General features: G+C 55.0%; 1 protein-coding gene across 8 annotated transcripts in view; it reads right to left on the bottom strand.

Annotated features, from left to right (window-relative positions):
• Window positions 1-23,252, bottom strand: part of ppip5k1a (diphosphoinositol pentakisphosphate kinase 1a) — a 144,333-nt gene that overhangs the window by 95,585 nt on the left and 25,496 nt on the right. For all 8 annotated transcript variants that reach the window (XM_072465791.1, XM_072465793.1, XM_072465792.1 and 5 more), the window contains exons 17-22: window positions 19,717-19,858; window positions 19,242-19,465; window positions 14,187-14,314; window positions 12,083-12,197; window positions 4,838-4,945; window positions 474-884 (exon numbers count right to left, since the gene is read on the bottom strand). In XM_072465791.1, coding sequence (XP_072321892.1) covers window positions 474-884; window positions 4,838-4,945; window positions 12,083-12,197; window positions 14,187-14,314; window positions 19,242-19,465; window positions 19,717-19,858 — 1,128 coding nt within the window. The remainder of the gene's footprint in view (window positions 1-473; window positions 885-4,837; window positions 4,946-12,082; window positions 12,198-14,186; window positions 14,315-19,241; window positions 19,466-19,716; window positions 19,859-23,252) is intronic.

Below are 23,252 nucleotides of genomic sequence, written 5' to 3'. Positions count from 1 at the left end.
TCCACAGAGCCGGTCTGTGGTTGTAGCTCTCCCCTCCACAGAGCCGGTCTGTGGGTGTAGCTCTCCCCTCCACAGAGCCGGTCTGTGGGTGTAGCTCTCCCCTCCACAGAGCCGGTCTGTGGGTGTAGCTCTCCCCTCCACAGAGCCGGTCTGTGGGTGTGGCTCTCACCTCCACAGAGCCGGTCTGTGGGTGTGGCTCTCCCCTCCACAGAGCCGGTCTGTGGGTGTGGCTCTCCCTCCACAGAGCCGGTCTGTGGGTGTGGCTCTCACCTCCACAGAGCCGGTCTGTGGGTGTGGCTCTCCCCTCCACAGAGCCGGTCTGTGGGTGTAGCTCTCCCCTCCACAGAGCCGGTCTGTGGGTGTGGCTCTCCCTCCACAGAGCCGGTCTGTGGGTGTAGCTCTCCCCTCCACAGAGCCGGTCTGTGGGTGTAGCTCTCCCCTCCACAGAGCCGGTCTGTGGGTGTGGCTCTCACCTCCATGGAGCCGGTCTTTTGGTTGCGGATCAGGGGTGATTTCCTCTGGATGCTGATTGGCTCTGACAGCGGGGCGTGGCGGTCGGTCTCGGCCCTCTCTGGTTGGTCCATGGAGCAGGCGTCCTCAGGTTCCTCTCCCAGGTGCTCAGCTCTTTTCCTGGGCTTCTCTGAGCTCAGATCCTCCAGACTGTCCGTGTGCTTGGGCCCGTTGTAGAGCAGGGGTGACGGGTGCCTCCTCCTGCCCAGGCCGAAGCTCCCTCCTCCGGGTTGAGCCGCCTCCACTTGCTGGGCCACTTCTGCAGACGCAGGCCTGAAGCCGAAGCCCATGGGCGGGTTGTCCTCCTCCTCCACCCCCTTGACTCCAGGGCTGAAGTGAAGCTCCACGTGGAAGCGCTCCTCTGACGTCAGCTCCTGCACCAGCAGAACATGCATCATCTACACCAGCAGAACATGCATCATCTACACCAGCAGAACATGCATCATCTACACCAGCAGAACATGCATCATCTACACCAGCAGAACATGCATCATCTACACCAGCAGAACATGCATCATCTGCACCAGCAGAACATGCATCATCTGCACCAGCAGAACATGCATCATCTGCACCAGCAGAACATGCATCATCTGCACCAGCAGAACATGCATCATCTGCACCAGCAGCCCCCACGGGGCTCTGCTGCACTGCTGTGTGAGCTGCCCCTCCCCCACGGGGCTCTGCTGCACTGCTGTGAGGGAGAAGTGCACTTGAAGCACTTCTGAGCAGAAGTTTAGTGGTGTCAGTTCAGGTGAACAGAGAACTACAGACGTGGAAATGTTAGAACATTTAAAAGGTTTTTTAGATCTTGAGAAGTTTATTTTGTTATAATGTCACATGTTTATCTCTGTAGAACTGTAGATCATTTCTGAAGTTCCATCCATCATCCCAGCCGCTTCACACTCGGCTGCAAACCGTCCCAGTGCATGTTGCAGGTCCGGGTTTGATGGAGCCATCAGGACAACATCGTCTGCAAACAGCAGAGATGAGATCCTGTGGTCCCCAAACCGGACACCCTCCGACCCCTGACCACACCCTCCGACCCCTGACCACACCCTCCGACCCCTGACTGCGCCTAGAAATTCTGTCCATAAAAATTATGAACAGAACCGGTGACAAAGGGCAGCCCTGGCGGAGTCCAACATGCACTGGGAACAGGTCTGACTTACTGCCGGCAATGCGAACACAGCTCCTGCTCCGGTCATACAGGGACCGGACAGCCCTGAGCAAAGGGCCCCGGACCCCGTACTCCCGGAGCACCCCCCAAAGGACACCCCGAGGGACACGGTCGAAAGCCTTCTCCAGATCCACAAAGCACATGTGGACTGGTTGGGCAAACTCCCATGAACCCTCGAGCACCCGATGGAGGGTATAGAGCTGGTCCAGTGTTCCACGACCGGGACGAAAACCACTCTGCTCCTCCTGAATCCGAGGTTCGACTATCGGTCGGATTCTCCTCTCCAGTACCTTGGAATAGACCTTACCCGGGAGGCTGAGGAGTGTGATCCCTCTGTAGTTGGAACACACCCTCCGGTCCCCCTTCTTGAACAGAGGGACCACCACCCCGGTCTGCCAGTCCAGAGGCACGGTCCCCGAACGCCACGCGATGTTGCAGAGACGTGTCAACCAAGACAGTCCTACAACATCCAGATACTTTAGGTACTCAGGGCGGATCTCATCCACCCCCGGAGCCCTGCCACCGAGGAGTTTGCGAACAACCTCAGTGACTTCAGCTTGGGTGATGGACGAGCCAGCCTCTGAGTCCCTGGTCTCTGCTTTCTCTTCGGAAGACGTGACTGAGGGATTAAGGAGATCCTCAAAGTATTCCTTCCACCGTCCGACGACATCCCCAGTCGAGGTCAGCAGGCCTCCACCCGCACCGTAAACGGTGTTGGTGAGACACTGCTTCCCCCTCCTGAGGCGCCGGACGGTTTGCCAGAATTTGTTTGGTGCCGACCGATAGTCCTCCTCCATGGCCTCCCCGAACTCCTCCCAGGCCCGGGTTTTTGCCTCTGCGACAGCACGAGCCGCGGCTTGCTTGGCCTGCCGATACCGATACCTCCGGAGACCTACAAGCCAGAGTGGCCTGATAGGCCTCCTTCTTCAGTCTGACGGCATCCCTTACTTCCGGTGTCCACCACCGGGTTCGGGGGTTGCCGCCACGACAGGCACCGGAGACCTTGCGACCACAGCTCCGAGCAGCCGCATCAACAATGGAGGCGGAGAACATGGTCCACTCGGACTCAATGTCCCCAGCGTCCCCCGGGACATGGGAGAAGCTCTCCCGGAGGTGCGAGTTGAATACCCTACTGACAGAGGGCTCCACTAGACGTTCCCAACAGACCCTCACAATGCGCTTGGGTCTGCCAAATCTGTCCGGCTTCCTCCTCCGCCAGCGGATCCAACATCCAACGGTTGACAACTCTGCCCCTCTCTTCACCCGAGTCTCCAAGACACGCGGCTGGAGGTCTGATGACACGACAACAAAGTCGATCATTGACCTCCGGCCTAGGGTGTCCTGGTGCCATGTGCGCTGATGGACACCCTTGTGCTTGAACATGGTGTTCGGACAATCCGTGGCTAGCACAGAAGTCCAATAACTGAACACCGCTCGGGTTCAGATCGGGGAAGCCGTTCTTCCCGATCATCCCTCTCCAGGTGTCACTGTCATTGCCCACGTGGGCGTTGAAGTCCCCCAGTAGAACAACGGAGTCCCCGGTCGGTGCACTGTCCAGTACCCCTCCCAAGGACTCCAAGAAGGCCGGGTACTCTGCACTGCTGTTCGGCCCGTAGGCCGCCACAACAGTGAGAGACCTGTCCCCCACCCGAAGGCAGAGGGACGCGACCCTCTCGTTCACCGGGGTAAACTCCAACACGTGGCGGCTGAGCTGAGGGGCTATCAGCAAGCCCACACCAGCCCGCCGCCTCTCCCCGCGGGCAACACCAGAGAAGTGGAGCGTCCAGCCCCTCTCGAGGAGATGGGTTCCAGAGCCCAAACTGTGCGTGGAGGTGAGGCCGACTATATCTAGTCGGTATCTCTGAAGTTGTAATGACATAAACTGAAGCTCAGTGTTGGTGAAATGACACTTGTTTTTCTAAATACATTTCAGTATTTTTTTTAATCGATCCAGTAATTGCTTCAAAATAGCGTAGGCTTTATAAAGATATTTATGTCTTATATCTTTAATAGTTTTATGTTTTACGTTATGTTCGGCCCGCGGCCCAAATGAGTTTGACCCTGATCTACACGGATCCTTCACTTTCCTCACGTTTTAGAACGTCAAAGAACTACACATGACTTCAGTCAGGCGTTCCCTCATCAGGATTTGTGTTAGCGCTCCATCTACTGGCAGCAGAGGGAATTACCACAGGGAAATAAACAGAAGCTAGCCCTGATGCTAATGTCTGTGATGATTTATGGTTAAAAAGAGCTAAAGAGACTCTAAATCTCTACATTTGACGTCTGTTTAGGGTGTTAGAACCAGGTTATAACAGCGTTAGAACAGTGTTAGAACAGTGTTGGAACCGAGTTAGAACTGTTAGAACAGTGTTAGAACCGTGTTAGAACTGTTAGAACAGTGTTAGAACCGAGTTAGAACTGTTAGAACAGTGTTAGAACCGAGTTAGAACTGTTAGAACAGTGTTAGAACCGAGTTAGAACTGTTTTAGAACAGAGTTAGAACAGAGTTAGAACCAAGTTTGGACCGAGTTAGAACCGAGTTAGAACTGTGTTAGAACAGGGTTAGAACAGAGTTAGAACAGAGTTAGAACCGGGTTAGAACCGGTTTAGAACAGTGTTTGAACCAGGTTAGAACAGTGTTAGAACAGTGTAAGAACCGTGTCAGAACAGAGTTAGAACAGTGTCAGAACAGAGGTGGAACAATGTTAGAACACAGAACAGAGTTAGAACAGTGCTAGAACAGTGCTAGAACCGGGATAGAACCGAGTTAGAACTGAGTTAGAACCAAGTTAGAACAGTGTTAGAACAGCGTTAGAACAGTGTTTGAACAGCGGTAGAACCGTGTTAGAACGGCGTTAGAACCGTGTTAGAACTGTGTTAGAACCGTGTTAGAACGTCGTTAGAACCGTGTTAGAACGTCGTTAGAACCGTGTTAGAACTGCGTTAGAACCGTGTTAGAACTGCGTTAGAACAGAGTTAGAACAGTTAGAACCGTGTTAGAACCGTGTTAGAACTGTGTTAGAACCGTGTTAGAACAGTGTTAGAACAGCGTTAGAACAGCGTTAGAACCGTGTTAGAACCGCATTAGAAAAGAGATAGGACAGTGTTAGAACCGTGTTAGAACGTAAATGGTGGCGTTGTTCTCACCTTATTGTTGTCCTCGTACAACATGATGACGATCTGTGTCATGTAGTTCAGCTCAGACACAGCGCTCAGGTAATCCATGGCCCTCTTCCACTGCTGGTCCTTCTCTTCCTACAACCATCAACCACAACCATCACCACCACAAACATCAACCACAACCATCACAACCACCATCACCACCACCACAACCACCATCACCACCACCACAACCATCACAACCATCACAACCACCACAACCACCATCACCACCACAACCATCACAACCACCATCACCACCACAACCATCACAACCACCATCACCACCACCACAACCACCATCACCACCACCACAACCATCATCACCACCACAACCACCATCACCACCACCACAACCACCACAACCACCATCACCACCACAACCACCATCACCACCACCACAACCACCACAACCACCATCACCACCACCACAACCACCACAACCACCATCACCACCACAACCACCATCACCACCACCACAACCACCACAACCACCATCACCACCACCATCACCACCACCACAACCACCATCACCACCACAACCATCATCACCACCACCACCATCACCACCACAACCATCACAACCACCATCACCACCACAACCATCATCACCACCACCACCATCACCACCACAACCACCACAACCACCATCACCACCACCACAACCATCACAACCACCATCACCACCACTACCATCATCACCACCACCACCATCACCACCACAACCACCACAACCATCAGAACCACCATCACCACCACAACCACCACAACCACCATCACCACCACAACCATCATCACCACCACCACCATCACCACCACAACCACCACAACCACCATCACCACCACAACCATCACAACCACCACAACCACCATCACCACCACAACCATCATCACCACCACCACCATCACCACCACAACCATCACAACCACCACAACCACCATCACCACCACCACAACCACCATCACCACCACAACCATCATCACCACCACCACCATCACCACCACAACCATCACAACCACCACAACCACCAAAACCATCACAACCACCATCACCACCACAACCATCACAACCACCATCACCACCACAACCACCATCACCACCACCACAACCACCATCACCACCACAACCACCACAACCACCACCACAACCATCACAACCACCATCACCACCACTACCATCATCACCACCACCACCATCACCACCACAACCATCACAACCATCACAACCACCACAACCACCATCACCACCACAACCATCACAACCACCATCACCACCACAACCATCACAACCACCATCACCACCACCACAACCACCATCACCACCACCACAACCATCATCACCACCACAACCACCATCACCACCACCACAACCACCACAACCACCATCACCACCACAACCACCATCACCACCACCACAACCACCACAACCACCATCACCACCACCACAACCACCACAACCACCATCACCACCACAACCACCATCACCACCACCACAACCACCACAACCACCATCACCACCACCATCACCACCACCACAACCACCATCACCACCACAACCATCATCACCACCACCACCATCACCACCACAACCATCACAACCACCATCACCACCACAACCATCATCACCACCACCACCATCACCACCACAACCACCACAACCACCATCACCACCACCACAACCATCACAACCACCATCACCACCACTACCATCATCACCACCACCACCATCACCACCACAACCACCACAACCATCAGAACCACCATCACCACCACAACCACCACAACCACCATCACCACCACAACCATCATCACCACCACCACCATCACCACCACAACCACCACAACCACCATCACCACCACAACCATCACAACCACCACAACCACCATCACCACCACAACCATCATCACCACCACCACCATCACCACCACAACCATCACAACCACCACAACCACCATCACCACCACCACAACCACCATCACCACCACAACCATCATCACCACCACCACCATCACCACCACAACCATCACAACCACCACAACCACCAAAACCATCACAACCACCATCACCACCACAACCATCACAACCACCATCACCACCACAACCACCATCACCACCACCACAACCACCATCACCACCACAACCATCACAACCACCATCACCACCACAACCACCATCACCACCACAACCATCACAACCACCATCACCACCACAACCACCATCACCACCACCACAACCACCATCACCACCACAACCATCACAACCACCATCACCACCACAACCACCATCACCACCACAACCATCATCACCACCACCACCATCACCACCACAACCACCATCACCACGACAACCATCATCACTACCACCACCATCACCACCACAACCATCACAACCACCATCACCACCACAACCACCATCACCACCACAACCACCATCACCACCACAACCATCACAACCACCATCACCACCACCATCACCACCACAACCACCATCACCACCACAACCATCACAACCACCATCACCACCACAACCACCATCACCACCACAACCATCACCACCACAACCATCATCACCACCACCACCATCATCACCACAACCATCACAACCACCATCACCACCACAACCACCACAACCACCATCACCACCACAACCATCATCACCACCACCACCATCACCACCACAACCACCATCACCACCACAACCATCATCACCACCACCATCACCACCACAACCATCACAACCACCATCACCACCACAACCACCACAACCACCACAACCACCATCACCACCACCACAACCATCATCACCACCACAACCACCATCACCACCACCACAACCACCATCACCACCACAACCACCATCACCACCACCACAACCACCACAACCACCATCACCACCACCATCACCACCACCACAACCACCACAACCACCATCACCACCACAACCATCATCACCACCACCACCATCACCACCACAACCATCACAACCACCATCACCACCACAACCATCATCACCACCACCACCATCACCACCACAACCACCACAACCACCATCACCACCACCACAACCACCATCACCACCACTACCATCATCACCACCACCACCATCACCACCACAACCACCACAACCACCACAACCACCATCACCACCACAACCATCATCACCACCACCACCATCACCACCACAACCACCACAACCATCATCACAACCATCACAACCACCACCACCACCACCATAACACCACAACCACCATCACCACCACCATCACCACCATCACCACAACCATCACAACCACCATCACCACCACAGCCATCACAACCACCATCACCACCACAACCATCATCACCACCACCATCACAACCACCATCACCACCACAACCACCATCACCACCACAACCATCATCACCACCACCACCATCACCACCACAACCATCACAACCATCACCACCACAACCACCACAACCATCACAACCACCATCACCACCACAACCATCACAACCACCATCACCACCACAACCACCACAACCACCATCACCACCACCACCATCACCACCATCACAACCACCATCACCACAACAACCATCACAACCACCACCACCACCACCATAACACCACAACCACCATCACCACCACCACCACCATCACAACCTCCATCACCACAACAACCACCACAACCACCATCACCACCACAACCATCACAACCACCATCACCACCACAACCATCATCACCACCAACACCATCACCACCACAACCACCACAACCACCATCACCACCACCACCACCACCATCACAACCTCCATCACCACAAAAACCACCACAACCACCATCACCACCACAACCATCACAACCACCATCACCACAACAACCATCACAACCACCATCACCACCACCACCATCACCACCATCACAACCACCATCACCACAACAACCATCACAACCACCATCACCACCACAACCACCACAACCACCATCACCACCACAACCATCACAACCACCATCACCACCACAACCACCACAACCACCATCACCACCACCACCACCACAACCTCCATCACCACAACAACCACCACAACCACCATCACCACCACAACCATCACAACCACCATCACCACAACAACCATCACAACCACCATCACCACCACCACCATCACAACCACCATCACCACCACAACCATCACAACCACCATCACCACCACAACCACCACAACCACCATCACCACCACAACCATCACAACCACCATCACCACCATCACCACCACAACCATCATCGCCACCACCACCATCACCACCACAACCATCACAACCACCATCACCACCACAACCACCATCACCACCACAACCATCATCACCACCACCACCATCACAACCACAACCACCATCACCACCACCACAACCATCACAACCACCACAACCACCATCACCACCACCACAACCATCACAACCACCATCACCACCACAACCACCATCACCACCACCACCACAACCACCATCACCACCACAACCATCACAACCACCATCACCACCACCACCACCATCACCACCACAACCATCACAACCACCATCACCACCACAACCATCACAACCACCATCACCACCACAACCACCATCACCACCACAACCACCATCACCACCATCACCACCACAACCATCACAACCACCATCACCACCATAACCACCATCACCACCACAACCATCATCACCACCACCACCATCACCACCACAACCATCACAACCACCACAACCACCATCACCACCACCACAACCATCACAACCACCATCACCACCACCACAACCATCACATCCACCATCACCACCACAACCACCATCACCACCACCACAACCACCATCACCACCACAACCATCACAACCACCATCACCACCACAACCACCATCACCACCACAACCACCATCACCACCACAACCACCATCACCATCATCACCACCACCACCATCACCACCACAACCATCACAACCACCATCACCACCACAACCACCATCACCACCACAACCATCACAACCACCATCACCACCACAACCACCATCACCACCACAACCACCATCACCACCATCACCACCACAACCATCACAACCACCATCACCACCACAACCACCACAACCATCATCACCACCACCACCATCACCACCACAACCACCATCACCACCATCACCACCACAACCATCACAACCACCATCACCACCACAACCACCATCACCACCACAACCACCATCACCACCATCACCACCACAACCATCACAACCACCATCACCACCATAACCACCATCACCACCACAACCATCATCACCACCACCACCATCACCACCACAACCATCACAACCACCATCACCACCATAACCACCACAACCATCATCATCACCACCACCATCACCACCACAACCATCACAACCACCACAACCACCAACACCACCACAACCATCACAACCACCATCACCACCACCACAACCATCACAACCACCATCACCACCACAACCACCATCACCACCACCACAACCATCACAACCACCATCACCACCACAACCACCATCACCACCACAACCATCATCACCACCACCACCATCACCACCACAACCACCATCACCACCACAACCATCATCACCACCACCACCATCACCACCACAACCATCACAACCACCATCACCACCACAACCACCATCACCACCACAACCATCATCACCACCACCACCATCACCACCACAACCACCATCACCACCACAACCACCATCACCACCATCACCACCACAACCATCATCACCACCACCACCATCACCACCACAACCATCACAACCACCATCACCACCACAACCACCATCACCACCACAACCATCACCACCACAACCACCATCACCACCACAACCACCATCACCACCACAACCACCACAACCACCATCACCACCACAACCATCATCACCACCACCACCATCACCACCACAACCACCATCACCACCACAACCATCATCACCACCACCATCACCACCACAACCATCACAACCACCATCACCACCACAACCACCATCACCACCACAACCACCATCACCACCACAACCACCATCACCACCACAACCACCATCACCACCATCACCACCACAACCATCACAACCACCATCACCACCACAACCACCATCACCACCACAACCATCATCACCACCACCACCATCACCACCACAACCACCATCACCACCACAACCACCATCACCACCATCACCACCACAACCATCACAACCACCATCACCACCACAACCACCATCACCACCACAACCACCATCACCACCACCACAACCATCATCACCACCACCACCACAACCACCACAACCACCATCACCACCACAACCATCATCACCACCACCACCATCACCACCACAACCATCACAACCACCATCACCACCACAACCATCATCACCACCACCACCATCACCACCACAACCATCACAACCACCATCACCACCACAACCACCAACACCACCACAACCATCACAACCACCATCACCACCACCACAACCATCACAACCACCATCACCACCACAACCACCATCACCACCACCACAACCACCATCACCACCATCACCACCACAACCACCATCACCACCATCACCACCACAACCATCACAACCACCATCACCACCACAACCACCATCACCACCACAACCATCATCACCACCACCACCATCACCACCACAACCACCATCACCACCACAACCACCATCACCACCATCACCACCACAACCATCACAACCACCATCACCACCACAACCACCATCACCACCACAACCACCATCACCACCACCACAACCATCATCACCACCACCACCACAACCACCACAACCACCATCACCACCACAACCATCATCACCACCACCACCATCACCACCACAACCATCACAACCACCATCACCACCACAACCATCATCACCACCACCACAACCACAACCACCAACACCACCACAACCATCACAACCACCATCACCACCACAACCACCAACACCACCACAACCATCACAACCACCATCACCACCACCAACACCACCACAACCATCACAACCACCATCACCACCACCACAACCATCACAACCACCATCACCACCACAACCACCATCACCACCACCACAACCACCATCACCACCACAACCACCAACACCACCATCAAAACCATCACCATCACTGATTGTTGCTTTCAGGTGTAGAGAGTGACAGGTTTGACTCGGTGTCAGGAGGACTCACGTCGAGCAGACCTCCGAATCTGAAGAGCGACAGCAGCGAGTGAACGTGACTCTCAGACGTGAAGTACAGACGAGTTCTGACGTGTCGACCCGGAGACATCACGCCACGCGAATATCTGAGGAAAGACCAGAAACGAGTGAGGAAAGGCCTGACACAAACAACTCTGAATATCAGGACTAAACCAAGACTAAACCAGGACTAAACCAGGACTAAACCAGGTCTGAACCAGGTCTAAACCAGGTCTAAACCAGGTCTAAACCAGGACTAAACCAGGTCTAAACCAGGACTGAACCAGGTCTAAACCAGGTCTAAACCAGGACTAAACCAGGTCTAAACCAGGTCTGAACCAGGACTAAACCAGGACTAAACCAGGTCTAAACCAGGTCTAAACCAGGTCTAAACCAGGACTAAACCAGGTCTAAACCAGGTCTAAACCAGGTCTAAACCAGGTCTAAACCAGGACTAAACCAGGTCTAAACCAGGTCTAAACCAGGACTAAACCAGGTCTAAACCAGGTCTAAACCAGGACTAAACCAGGTCTAAACCAGGACTAAACCAGGTCTACACCAGGACTAAACCAGGACTAAACCAGGTCTAAACCAGGACTAAACCAGGTCTAAACCAGGTCTAAACCAGGACTAAAACAGGACTAAACCAGGACTAAACCAGGTCTAAACCAGGACTAAACCAGGTCTAAACCAGGTCTAAACCAGGACTAAACCAGGTCTAAACTAAACCAGGTCTAAACCAGGTCTAAACCAGGTCTAAACCAGGACTAAACCAGGTCTAAACCAGGACTAAACCAGGACTAAACCAGGTATAAACCAGGTCTAAACCAGGACTGAACCAGGTCTAAACCAGGTCTAAACCAGGACTAAACCAGGTCTAAACCAGGTCTGAACCAGGACTAAACCAGGACTAAACCAGGTCTAAACCAGGTCTAAACCAGGTCTAAACCAGGTCTAAACCAGGACTAAACCAGGTCTAAACCAGGTCTAAACCAGGACTAAACCAGGTCTAAACCAGGTCTAAACCAGGACTAAACCAGGTCTAAACCAGGACTAAACCAGGTCTAAACCAGGACTAAACCAGGTCTAAACCAGGACTAAACCAGGTCTAAACCAGGTCTAAACCAGGACTAAAACAGGACTAAACCAGGACTAAACCAGGTCTAAACCAGGACTAAACCAGGACTAAACCAGGTCTAAACCAGGACTAAACCAGGTCTAAACCAGGTCTAAACCAGGACTAAACCAGGTCTAAACCAGGTCTAAACCAGGTCTAAACCAGGACTAAACCAGGTCTAAACCAGGACTAAACCAGGACTAAACCAGGTCTAAACCAGGTCTAAACCAGGTCTAAACCAGGACTAAACCAGGACTAAACCAGGACTAAACCTGGACTAAACCAGGTCTAAACCAGGACTAAACCAGGACTAAACCAGGTCTAAACCAGGTCTAAACCAGGTCTAAACCAGGACTAAACCAGGTCTAAACCAGGTCTAAACCAGGTCTAAACCAGGTCTAAACCAGGTCTAAACCAGGACTAAACCAGGTCTAAACCAGGACTAAACCAGGACTAAACCAGGTCTAAACCAGGTCTAAACCAGGTCTAAACCAGGACTAAACCAGGTCTAAACCAGGACTAAACCAGGTCTAAACCAGGTCTAAACCAGGTCTAAACCAGGACTAAACCAGGTCTAAACCAGGACTAAACCAGGTCTAAACCAGGACTAAACCAGGTCTAAACCAGGTCTAAACCAGGTCTAAACCAGGACTAAAACAGGTCCAAACCAGGTCTAAACCAGGTCTAAACCAGGTCTAAACCAGGACTAAACCAGGTCTAAACCAGGTCTAAACCAGGTCTAAACCAGGTCTTAACCAGGACTAAACCAGGTCTAAACCAGGACTAAACCAGGTCTAAACCAGGTCTAAACCAGGTCTAAACCAGGTCTAAACCAGGACTAAACCAGGTCTAAACCAGGTCTAAACCAGGACTAAACCAGGTCTAAACCAGGTCTAAACCAGGACTAAACCAGGACTAAACCAGGTCTAAACCAGGTCTAAACCAGGACTAAACCAGGTCTACAGCTGGACCAGCTCACAGTGGGTGAAGTTTGTTGACAGACTCGTCCTCGTGCGTCCGCTGCAGGTCCATCTGGATCTTCCTGACCAGAGGGAGGCAGTAGGCGTAAGCGATGTCCAGTTTCTCTGCTTTACTGATGCCGTACTCCTGAAACAAACAGGACCAGATCTGTGGAGCTGATCTTCTGAGGTACCTGCAGAAGGCCCTGGTACCTGCAGAAGGCCCTGGTACCTGCAGAAGGCCCTGGCACCTGCAGAAGGCCCTGGCACCTGCAGAAGGTACTGCAGAAGGCCCTGGTACCTGCAGAAGGCCCTGGCACCTGCAGAAGGCCCTGGCACCTGCAGAAGGCCCTGGTACCAGCAGAAGGCCCTGGCACCTGCAGAAGGCCCTGGTACCAGCAGAAGGCCCTGGCACCTGCAGAAGGCCCTGGTACCTGCAGAAGGCCCTGAAACCTGCAGAAGGCCCTGGTACCTGCAGAAGGCCCTGGTACCTGCAGAAGGCCCTGGTACCTGCAGAAGGCCCTGGCACCTGCAGAAGGCCCTGGTACCTGCAGAAGGCCCTGGCACCTGAAGAAGGCCCTGGTACCTGCAGAAGGCCCTGGCACCTGAAGAAGGCCCTGGCACCTGCAGAAGGTACTGCAGAAGGCCCTGGTACCAGCAGATGGCCCTGGTACCTGCAAAAGGCCCTGGTACCTGCAGAAGGCCCTGGCACCTGAAGAAGGCCCTGGTACCTGCAGAAGGCCCTGGTACCTGCAGAAGGCCCTGGCAACTGCAGAAGATACTGCAGAAGGCCCTGGTACCTGCAGAAGGCCCTGGCACCTGCAGAAGGCCCTGGTACCTGCAGAAGGCCCTAGTACCTGCAGAAGGTCCTGGTACCTGTAGAAGACCCTGGCACCTGCAGAAGGCCCTGGTACCTGCAGAAGGCCCTGGCACCTGCAGAAGGTACTGCAGAAGGCCCTGGTACCTGCAGAAGGCCCTGGCACCTGCAGAAGGCCCTGGTACCTGCAGAAGGCCCTGGTACCTGCAGAAGGCCCTGGTACCTGCAGAAGGCCCTGGTACCTGCAGAAGGCCCTGGCACCTGCAGAAGGCCCTGGTACCTGCAGAAGGCCCTGGCACCTGAAGAAGGCCCTGGTACCTGCAGAAGGCCCTGGTACCTGCAGAAGGCCCTGGCACCTGCAGAAGGCCCTGGTACCTGCAGAAGGCCCTGGTACCTGCAAAAGGCCCTGGTACCTGCAGAAGGCCCTGGTACCAGCAGAAGGCCCTGGTACCTGCAGAAGGCCCTGGCACCTGCAGAAGGTACTGCAGAAGGCCCTGGTACCTGCAGAAGGCCCTGGCACCTGCAGAAGGTACTGCAGAAGGCCCTGGTACCTGCAGAAGGCCCTGGCACCTGCAGAAGGCCCTGGTACCTGCAGAAGGCCCTAGTACCTGCAGAAGGTCCTGGTACCTGTAGAAGACCCTGGCACCTGCAGAAGGCCCTGGCACCTGCAGAAGACCCTGGCACCTGCAGAAGGCCCTGGCACCTGCAGAAGACCCTGGCACCTGCAGAAGGCCCTGGCACCTGCAGAAGGCCCTGGTACCTGCAGAAGGCCCTGGTACCTGCAGAAGGCCCTGGCACCTGCAGAAGGTACTGCAGAAGGCCCTGGTACCTGCAGAAGGCCCTGGCACCTGCAGAAGGCCCTGGTACCTGCAGAAGGCCCTAGTACCTGCAGAAGGTCCTGGTACCTGTAGAAGACCCTGGCACCTGCAGAAGACCCTGGCACCTGCAGAAGGCCCTGGCACCTGCAGAAGGCCCTGGCACCTGCAGAAGGCCCTGGCACCTGCAGAAGGCCCTGGTACTTGCAGAAGGCCCTGGTACCTGCAGAAGCCCCTGGCACCTGCAGAAGGTACAGCAGAAGGCCCTGGTACCTGCAGAAGGCCCTGGCACCTGCAGAAGGCCCTGGCACCTGCAGAAGGCCCTGGCACCTGCAGAAGGCCCTGGTACCTGCAGAAGGCCCTGGCACCTGCAGAAGGCCCTGGTACCTGCAGAAGGCCCTGGCACCTGCAGAAGGCCCTGGCACCTGCAGAAGGCCCTGGCACCTGCAGAAGGCCCTGGTACCTGCAGAAGGTACTGCAGAAGGCCCTGGTACCTGCAGAAGGCCCTGACACCTGCAGAAGGCCCTGGCACCTGCAGAAGGCCCTGGCACCTGCAGAAGGCCCTGGCACCTGCAGAAGGCCCTGGTACCTGCAGAAGGCCCTGGTACCTGCAGAAGCCCCTGGCACCTGCAGAAGGTACAGCAGAAGGCCCTGGTACCTGCAGAAGGCCCTGGCACCTGCAGAAGGCCCTGGCACCTGCAGAAGGCCCTGGTACCTGCAGAAGGCCCTGGCACCTGCAGAAGGCCCTGGCACCTGCAGAAGGCCCTGGCACCTGCAGAAGGCCCTGGTACCTGCAGAAGGTACTGCAGAAGGCCCTGGTACCTGCAGAAGGCCCTGGCACCTGCAGAAGGCCCTGGCACCTGCAGAAGACCCTGGCACCTGCAGAAGGCCCTGGCACCTGCAGAAGGCCCTGGTACCTGCAGAAGGCCCTGGTACCTGCAGAAGGCCCTGGCACCTGCAGAAGGTACTGCAGAAGGCCCTGGTACCTGCAGAAGGCCCTGGCACCTGCAGAAGGCCCTGGTACCTGCAGAAGGCCCTAGTACCTGCAGAAGGTCCTGGTACCTGTAGAAGACCCTGGAACCTGCAGAAGACCCTGGCACCTGCAGAAGGCCCTGGCACCTGCAGAAGGCCCTGGCACCTGCAGAAGGCCCTGGCACCTGCAGAAGGCCCTGGTACCTGCAGAAGGCCCTGGTACCTGCAGAAGCCCCTGGCACCTGCAGAAGGTACAGCAGAAGGCCCTGGTACCTGCAGAAGGCCCTGGCACCTGCAGAAGAACCTGGCACCTGCAGAAGGCCCTGGTACCTGCAGAAGGCCCTGGCACCTGCAGAAGGCCCTGGTACCTGCAGAAGGCCCTGGCACCTGCAGAAGGCCCTGGCACCTGCAGAAGGCCCTGGCACCTGCAGAAGGCCCTGGCACCTGCAGAAGGTACTGCAGAAGGCCCTGGTACCTGCAGAAGGCCCTGGCACCTGCAGAAGGCCCTGGTACCTGCAGAAGGCCCTAGTACCTGCAGAAGGTCCTGGTACCTGTAGAAGACCCTGGCACCTGCAGAAGGCCCTGGTACCTGCAGAAGGCCCTGGCACCTGCAGAAGGTACTGCAGAAGGCCCTGGTACCTGCAGAAGGCCCTGGCACCTGCAGAAGGCCCTGGCACCTGCAGAAGGCCCTGGTACCTGCAGAAGGCCCTGGCACCTGAAGAAGGCCCTGGTACCTGCAGAAGGCCCAGGTACCTGCAGAAGGCCCTGACACCTGCAGAAGGTACTGCAGAAGGCCCTGGTACCTGCAGAAGGCCCTGGCACCTGCAGAAGGTACTGCAGAAGGCCCTGGTACCTGCAGAAGGCCCTAGTACCTGCAGAAGGTCCTGGTACCTGTAGAAGACCCTGGCACCTGCAGAAGACCCTGGCACCTGCAGAAGACCCTGGCACCTGCAGAAGACCCTGGCACCTGCAGAAGGCCCTGGCACCTGCAGAAGACCCTGGCACCTGCAGAAGGCCCTGGCACCTGCAGAAGGCCCTGGTACCTGCAGAAGGCCCTGGTACCTGCAGAAGGCCCTGGCACCTGCAGAAGCCCCTGGCACCTGCAGAAGGTACAGCAGAAGGCCCTGGTACCTGCAGAAGGCCCTGGCACCTGCAGAAGGCCCTGGCACCTGCAGAAGGCCCTGGCACCTGCAGAAGGCCCTGGCACCTGCAGAAGGCCCTGGTACCTGCAGAAGGCCCTGGCACCTGCAGAAGGCCCTGGCACCTGCAGAAGGCCCTGGCACCTGCAGAAGGCCCTGGTACCTGCAGAAGGTACTGCAGAAGGCCCTGGTACCTGCAGAAGGCCCTGGCACCTGCAGAAGGCCCTGGCACCTGCAGAAGGCCCTGGCACCTGCAGAAGGCCCTGGCACCTGCAGAAGGCCCTGGCACCTGCAGAAGGCCCTGGCACCTGCAGAAGGCCCTGGCAACTGCAGAAGGCCCTGGCACCTGCAGAAGGCCCTGGTACCTGCAGAAGACCCTGGTACCTGCAGAAGGCCCTGGTACCTGCAGAAGGCCCTGGTACCTGCAGAAGGCCCTGGTACCTGCAGAAGGCCCTGGCACCTGCAGAAGGCCCTGGCACCTGCAGAAGGTACTGCAGAAGGCCCTGGTACCAGCAGAAGGCCCTGGTACCTGCAAAAGGCCCTGGTACCTGCAGAAGGCCCTGGCACCTGCATAAGGCCCTGGTACCTGCAGAAGGCCCTGGTACCTGCAGAAGGCCCTGACACCTGCAGAAGGTACTGCAGAAGGCCCTGACACCTGCAGAAGGTACTGCAGAAGGCCCTGGTACCTGCAGAAGGCCCTGGCACCTGCAGAAGGTACTGCAGAAGGCCCTGGTACCTGCAGAAGGCCCTGGCACCTGCAGAAGGCCCTGGTACCTGCAGAAGGCCCTAGTACCTGCAGAAGGTCCTGGTACCTGTAGAAGACCCTGGCACCTGCAGAAGACCCTGGCACCTGCAGAAGACCCTGGCACCTGCAGAAGGCCCTCGCACCTGCAGAAGACCCTGGCACCTGCAGAAGGCCCTGGCACCTGCAGAAGGCCCTGGCACCTGCAGAAGGCCCTGGTACCTGCAGAAGGCCCTGGTACCTGCAGAAGCCCCTGGCACCTGCAGAAGGTACAGCAGAAGGCCCTGGTACCTGCAGAAGGCCCTAGCACCTGCAGAAGGCCCTGGCACCTGCAGAAGGCCCTGGCACCTGCAGAAGGCCCTGGTACCTGCAGAAGGCCCTGGTACCTGCAGAAGGCCCTGGCACCTGCAGAAGGCCCTGGCACCTGCAGAAGGCCCTGGCACCTGCAGAAGGCCCTGGCACCTGCAGAAGGCCCTGGTACCTGCAGAAGACCCTGGCACCTGCAGAAGGCCCTGGCACCTGCAGAAGCCCCTGGCACCTGCAGAAGGCCCTGGCACCTGCAGAAGGCCCTGGCACCTGCAGAAGAGTACCTGAGGGATGACGATGTCGGCCAGGGCGTGGCTCAGTCTGAACAGCTCCAGCGTGTCCTCGAGGCCCAGGCTGGAGTTGTGGATCACGTCGTATTTGACACAGTCGTAAATGTCGGGGACTTTACTGATGTCGTATCGACCGCTTTTCATCCGAAAGTCTCGCTCCAGTTTGGACCATCTCTGCAACATCAGCTCCAGAGACTCAGAGTGGTACAACTGCAGGTCTGAAAGAGTCCACAGAGACCAGGCTTAGACCAGGCTTAGACCAGGTTTAGACCAGGTTTAGACCAGGTTTGGACCAGGTTTAGACCAGGTTTAGACCAGGTTTGGACCAGGTTTGGACCAGGTTTAGACCAGGTTTAGACCAGGTTTAGACCAGGTTTGGACCAGGTTTAGACCAGGTTTAGACCAGGTTTGGACCAGGTTTGGACCAGGTTTAGACCAGGTTTAGACCAGGTTTAGACCAGGTTTGGACCTGCAGACGTGGGGTCCTCCATGCGGGTGCGGATCTGGGCGGTCAGGCTCTGGATCAGGGTGTAGACCTGGTCACACGTCTGAACCGGGTTTTCCACCAGTTTCATGGAGTTGATGAGAGACGGGCTGTTGGTGGGAGCCAGCTGCAAGAGCAGAGAGTCAGAGTGAACAGCTGCAAGAGCAGAGAGTCAGAGTGAACAGCTGCAAGAGCAGAGAGTCAGAGTGAACAGCTGCAAGAGCAGAGAGTCAGAGTGAACAGCTGCAAGAGCAGAGAGTCAGAGTGAACAGCTGCAAGAGCAGAGAGTCAGAGTGAACAGCTGCAAGAGCAGAGAGTCAGAGTGAACAGCTGCAAGAGCAGAGAGTCAGAGTGAACAGCTGCAAGAGCAGAGAGTCAGAGTGAACAGCTGCAAGAGCAGAGAGTCAGAGTGAACAGCTGCAAGAGCAGAGAGTCAGAGTGAACAGCTGCAAGAGCAGAGAGTCAGAGTGAACAGCTGCAAGAGCAGAGAGTCAGAGTGAACAGCTGCAAGAGCAGAGAGTCAGAGTGAACAGCTGCAAGAGCAGAGAGTCAGAGTGAACAGCTGCAAGAGCAGAGAGTCAGAGTGAACAGCTGCAAGAGCAGAGAGTCAGAGTGAACAGCTGCAAGAGCAGAGAGTCAGAGTCAACGGCTGCAAGAGCACAGAGTCAGAGTCAACAGCTGCAAGAGCACTGAGTCAACAGCTGCAAGAGTAGAGAGTCAGAGTGAACAGCTGCAAGAGCAGAGAGTCAGAGTGAACAGCTGCAAGAGCAGAGAGTCAGAGTGAACAGCTGCAAGAGCAGAGAGTCAGAGTGAACAGCTGCAAGAGCACAGAGTCAACAGCTGCAAGAGCACAGAGTCAGAGTGAACAGCTGCAAGAGCAGAGAGTCAGAGTGAACAGCTGCAAGAGCAGAGAGTCAGAGTGAACAGCTGCAAGAGCAGAGAGTCAGAGTGAACAGCTGCAAGAGCAGTCAGGGTGAACAGCTGCAAGAGCAGTCAGGGTGAACAGCTGCAAGAGCAGAGAGTCAGAGTGAACAGCTGCAAGAGCAGAGAGTCAGAGTGAACAGCTGCAAGAGCAGAGTCAGAGTGAACAGCTGCAAGAGCAGAGAGTCAGAGTGAACAGCTGCAAGAGCAGAGAGTCAGAGTGAACAGCTGCAAGAGCAGAGAGTCAGAGTGAACAGCTGCAAGAGCAGAGAGTCAGAGTGAACAGCTGCAAGAGCAGTCAGGGTGAACAGCTGCAAGAGCAGAGAGTCAGAGTGAACAGCTGCAAGAGCAGAGTCAGAGTGAACAGCTGCAAGAGCAGAGAGTCAGAGTGAACAGCTGCAAGAGCACAGAGTCAACAGCTGCAAGAGCAGAGAGTCAGAGTGAACAGCTGCAAGAGCAGAGAGTCAGAGTGAACAGCTGCAAGAGCAGTCAGGGTGAACAGCTGCAAGAGCAGAGAGTCAGAGTGAACAGCTGCAAGAGCAGAGTCAGAGTGAACAGCTGCAAGAGCAGAGAGTCAGAGTGAACAGCTGCAAGAGCAGAGAGTCAGAGTGAACAGCTGCAAGAGCAGAGAGTCAGAGTGAACAGCTGCAAGAGCAGAGAGTCAGAGTGAACAGCTGCAAGAGCAGAGAGTCAGAGTGAACAGCTGCAAGAGCAGAGAGTCAGAGTGAACAGCTGCAAGAGCAGAGAGTCAGAGTGAACAGCTGCAAGAGCAGAGAGTCAGAGTGAACAGCTGCAAGAGCAGAGAGTCAGAGTGAACAGCTGCAAGAGCAGAGAGTCAGAGTGAACAGCTGCAAGAGCAGAGAGTCAGAGTGAACAGCTGCAAGAGCAGAGAGTCAGAGTCAACGGCTGCAAGAGCACAGAGTCAGAGTCAACAGCTGCAAGAGCACAGAGTCAACAGCTGCAAGAGCAGAGAGTCAGAGTGAACAGCTGCAAGAGCAGAGAGTCAGAGTGAACAGCTGCAAGAGCAGAGAGTCAGAGTGAACAGCTGCAAGAGCACAGAGTCAACAGCTGCAAGAGCAGAGAGTCAGAGTGAACAGCTGCAAGAGCAGAGTCAGGGTGAACAGCTGCAAGAGCAGAGAGTCAGAGTGAACAGCTGCAAGAGCAGAGAGTCAGAGTGAACAGCTGCAAGAGCAGAGAGTCAGAGTGAACAGCTGCAAGAGCAGAGAGTCAGAGTTAACAGCTGCAAGAGCAGAGTCAGGGTGAACAGCTGCAAGAGCAGAGAGTCAGAGTGAACAGCTGCAAGAGCACAGAGTCAACAGCTACAAGAGCACAGAGTCAACAGCTGCAAGAGCAGAGAGTCAGAGTGAACAGCTGCAAGAGCAGAGTCAGGGTGAACAGCTGCAAGAGCAGAGTCAGGATGAACAGCTGCAAGAGCAGAGAGTCAAAGTGAACGGCTGCAAGAGCAGAGTCAGAGTGAACAGCTGCAAGAGCAGAGAGTCAGAGTGAACAGCTGCAAGAGCAGAGAGTCAGAGTGAACAGCTGCAAGAGCACAGAGTCAACAGCTGCAAGAGCAGAGAGTCAGAGTGAACAGCTGCAAGAGCAGAGAGTCAGAGTGAACAGCTGCAAGAGCACAGTGTCAACAGCTGCAAGAGCAGAGAGTCAGAGTGAACAGCTGCAAGAGCAGAGTCAGGGTGAACAGCTGCAAGAGCAGAGAGTCAGAGTGAACAGCTGCAAGAGCAGAGAGTCAGAGTCAACAGCTGCAAGAGCACAGAGTCAACAGCTGCAAGAGCACAGAGTCAACAGCTGCAAGAGCAGAGAGTCAGAGTGAACAGCTGCAAGGGCAGAGAGTCAGAGTGAACAGCTGCAAGAGCAGAGAGTCAGAGTGAACAGCTGCAAGAGCAGAGAGTCAGGGTGAACAGCTGCAAGAGCAGAGAGTCAGAGTGAACAGCTGCAAGAGCAGTCAGGGTGAACAGCTGCAAGAGCAGTCAGAGTGAACAGCTGCAAGAGCAGAGAGTCAGAGTGAACAGCTGCAAGAGCAGAGAGTCAGAGTGAACAGCTGCAAGAGCAGAGAGTCAGAGTGAACAGCTGCAAGAGCAGAGAGTCAGAGTGAACAGCTGCAAGAGCAGAGAGTCAGAGTGAACAGCTGCAAGAGCAGAGAGTCAGAGTGAACAGCTGCAAGAGCAGAGAGTCAGAGTGAACAGCTGCAAGAGCAGAGAGTCAGGGTGAACAGCTGCAAGAGCAGAGAGTCAGGGTGAACAGCTGCAAGAGCAGAGAGTCAGAGTGAACAGCTGCAAGAGCAGAGAGTCAGAGTGAACAGCTGCAAGAGCACAGAGTCAACAGCTGCAAGAGCAGAGAGTCAGAGTGAACAGCTGCAAGAGCAGAGAGTCAGAGTGAACAGCTGCAAGAGCAGAGAGTCAGAGTGAACAGCTGCAAGAGCAGAGAGTCAGAGTGAACAGCTGCAAGAGCAGAGAGTCAGAGTGAACAGCTGCAAGAGCAGAGTCAGGGTGAACAGCTGCAAGAGCAGAGAGTCAGAGTGAACAGCTGCAAGAGCAGAGAGTCAGGGTGAACAGCTGCAAGAGCAGAGAGTCAGAGTTAACAGC

This window comes from Eucyclogobius newberryi, unplaced genomic scaffold, assembly GCF_026437365.1.
Source record: "Eucyclogobius newberryi isolate DKJ021-1_F unplaced genomic scaffold, fEucNew1.0.hap1 SCAF_5, whole genome shotgun sequence".
Lineage (NCBI taxonomy): Eukaryota > Metazoa > Chordata > Actinopteri > Gobiiformes > Gobiidae > Eucyclogobius > Eucyclogobius newberryi.
Note: the sequence above shows the minus strand (reverse complement) of the source record. Positions and strands in the feature narration are given on the sequence as shown.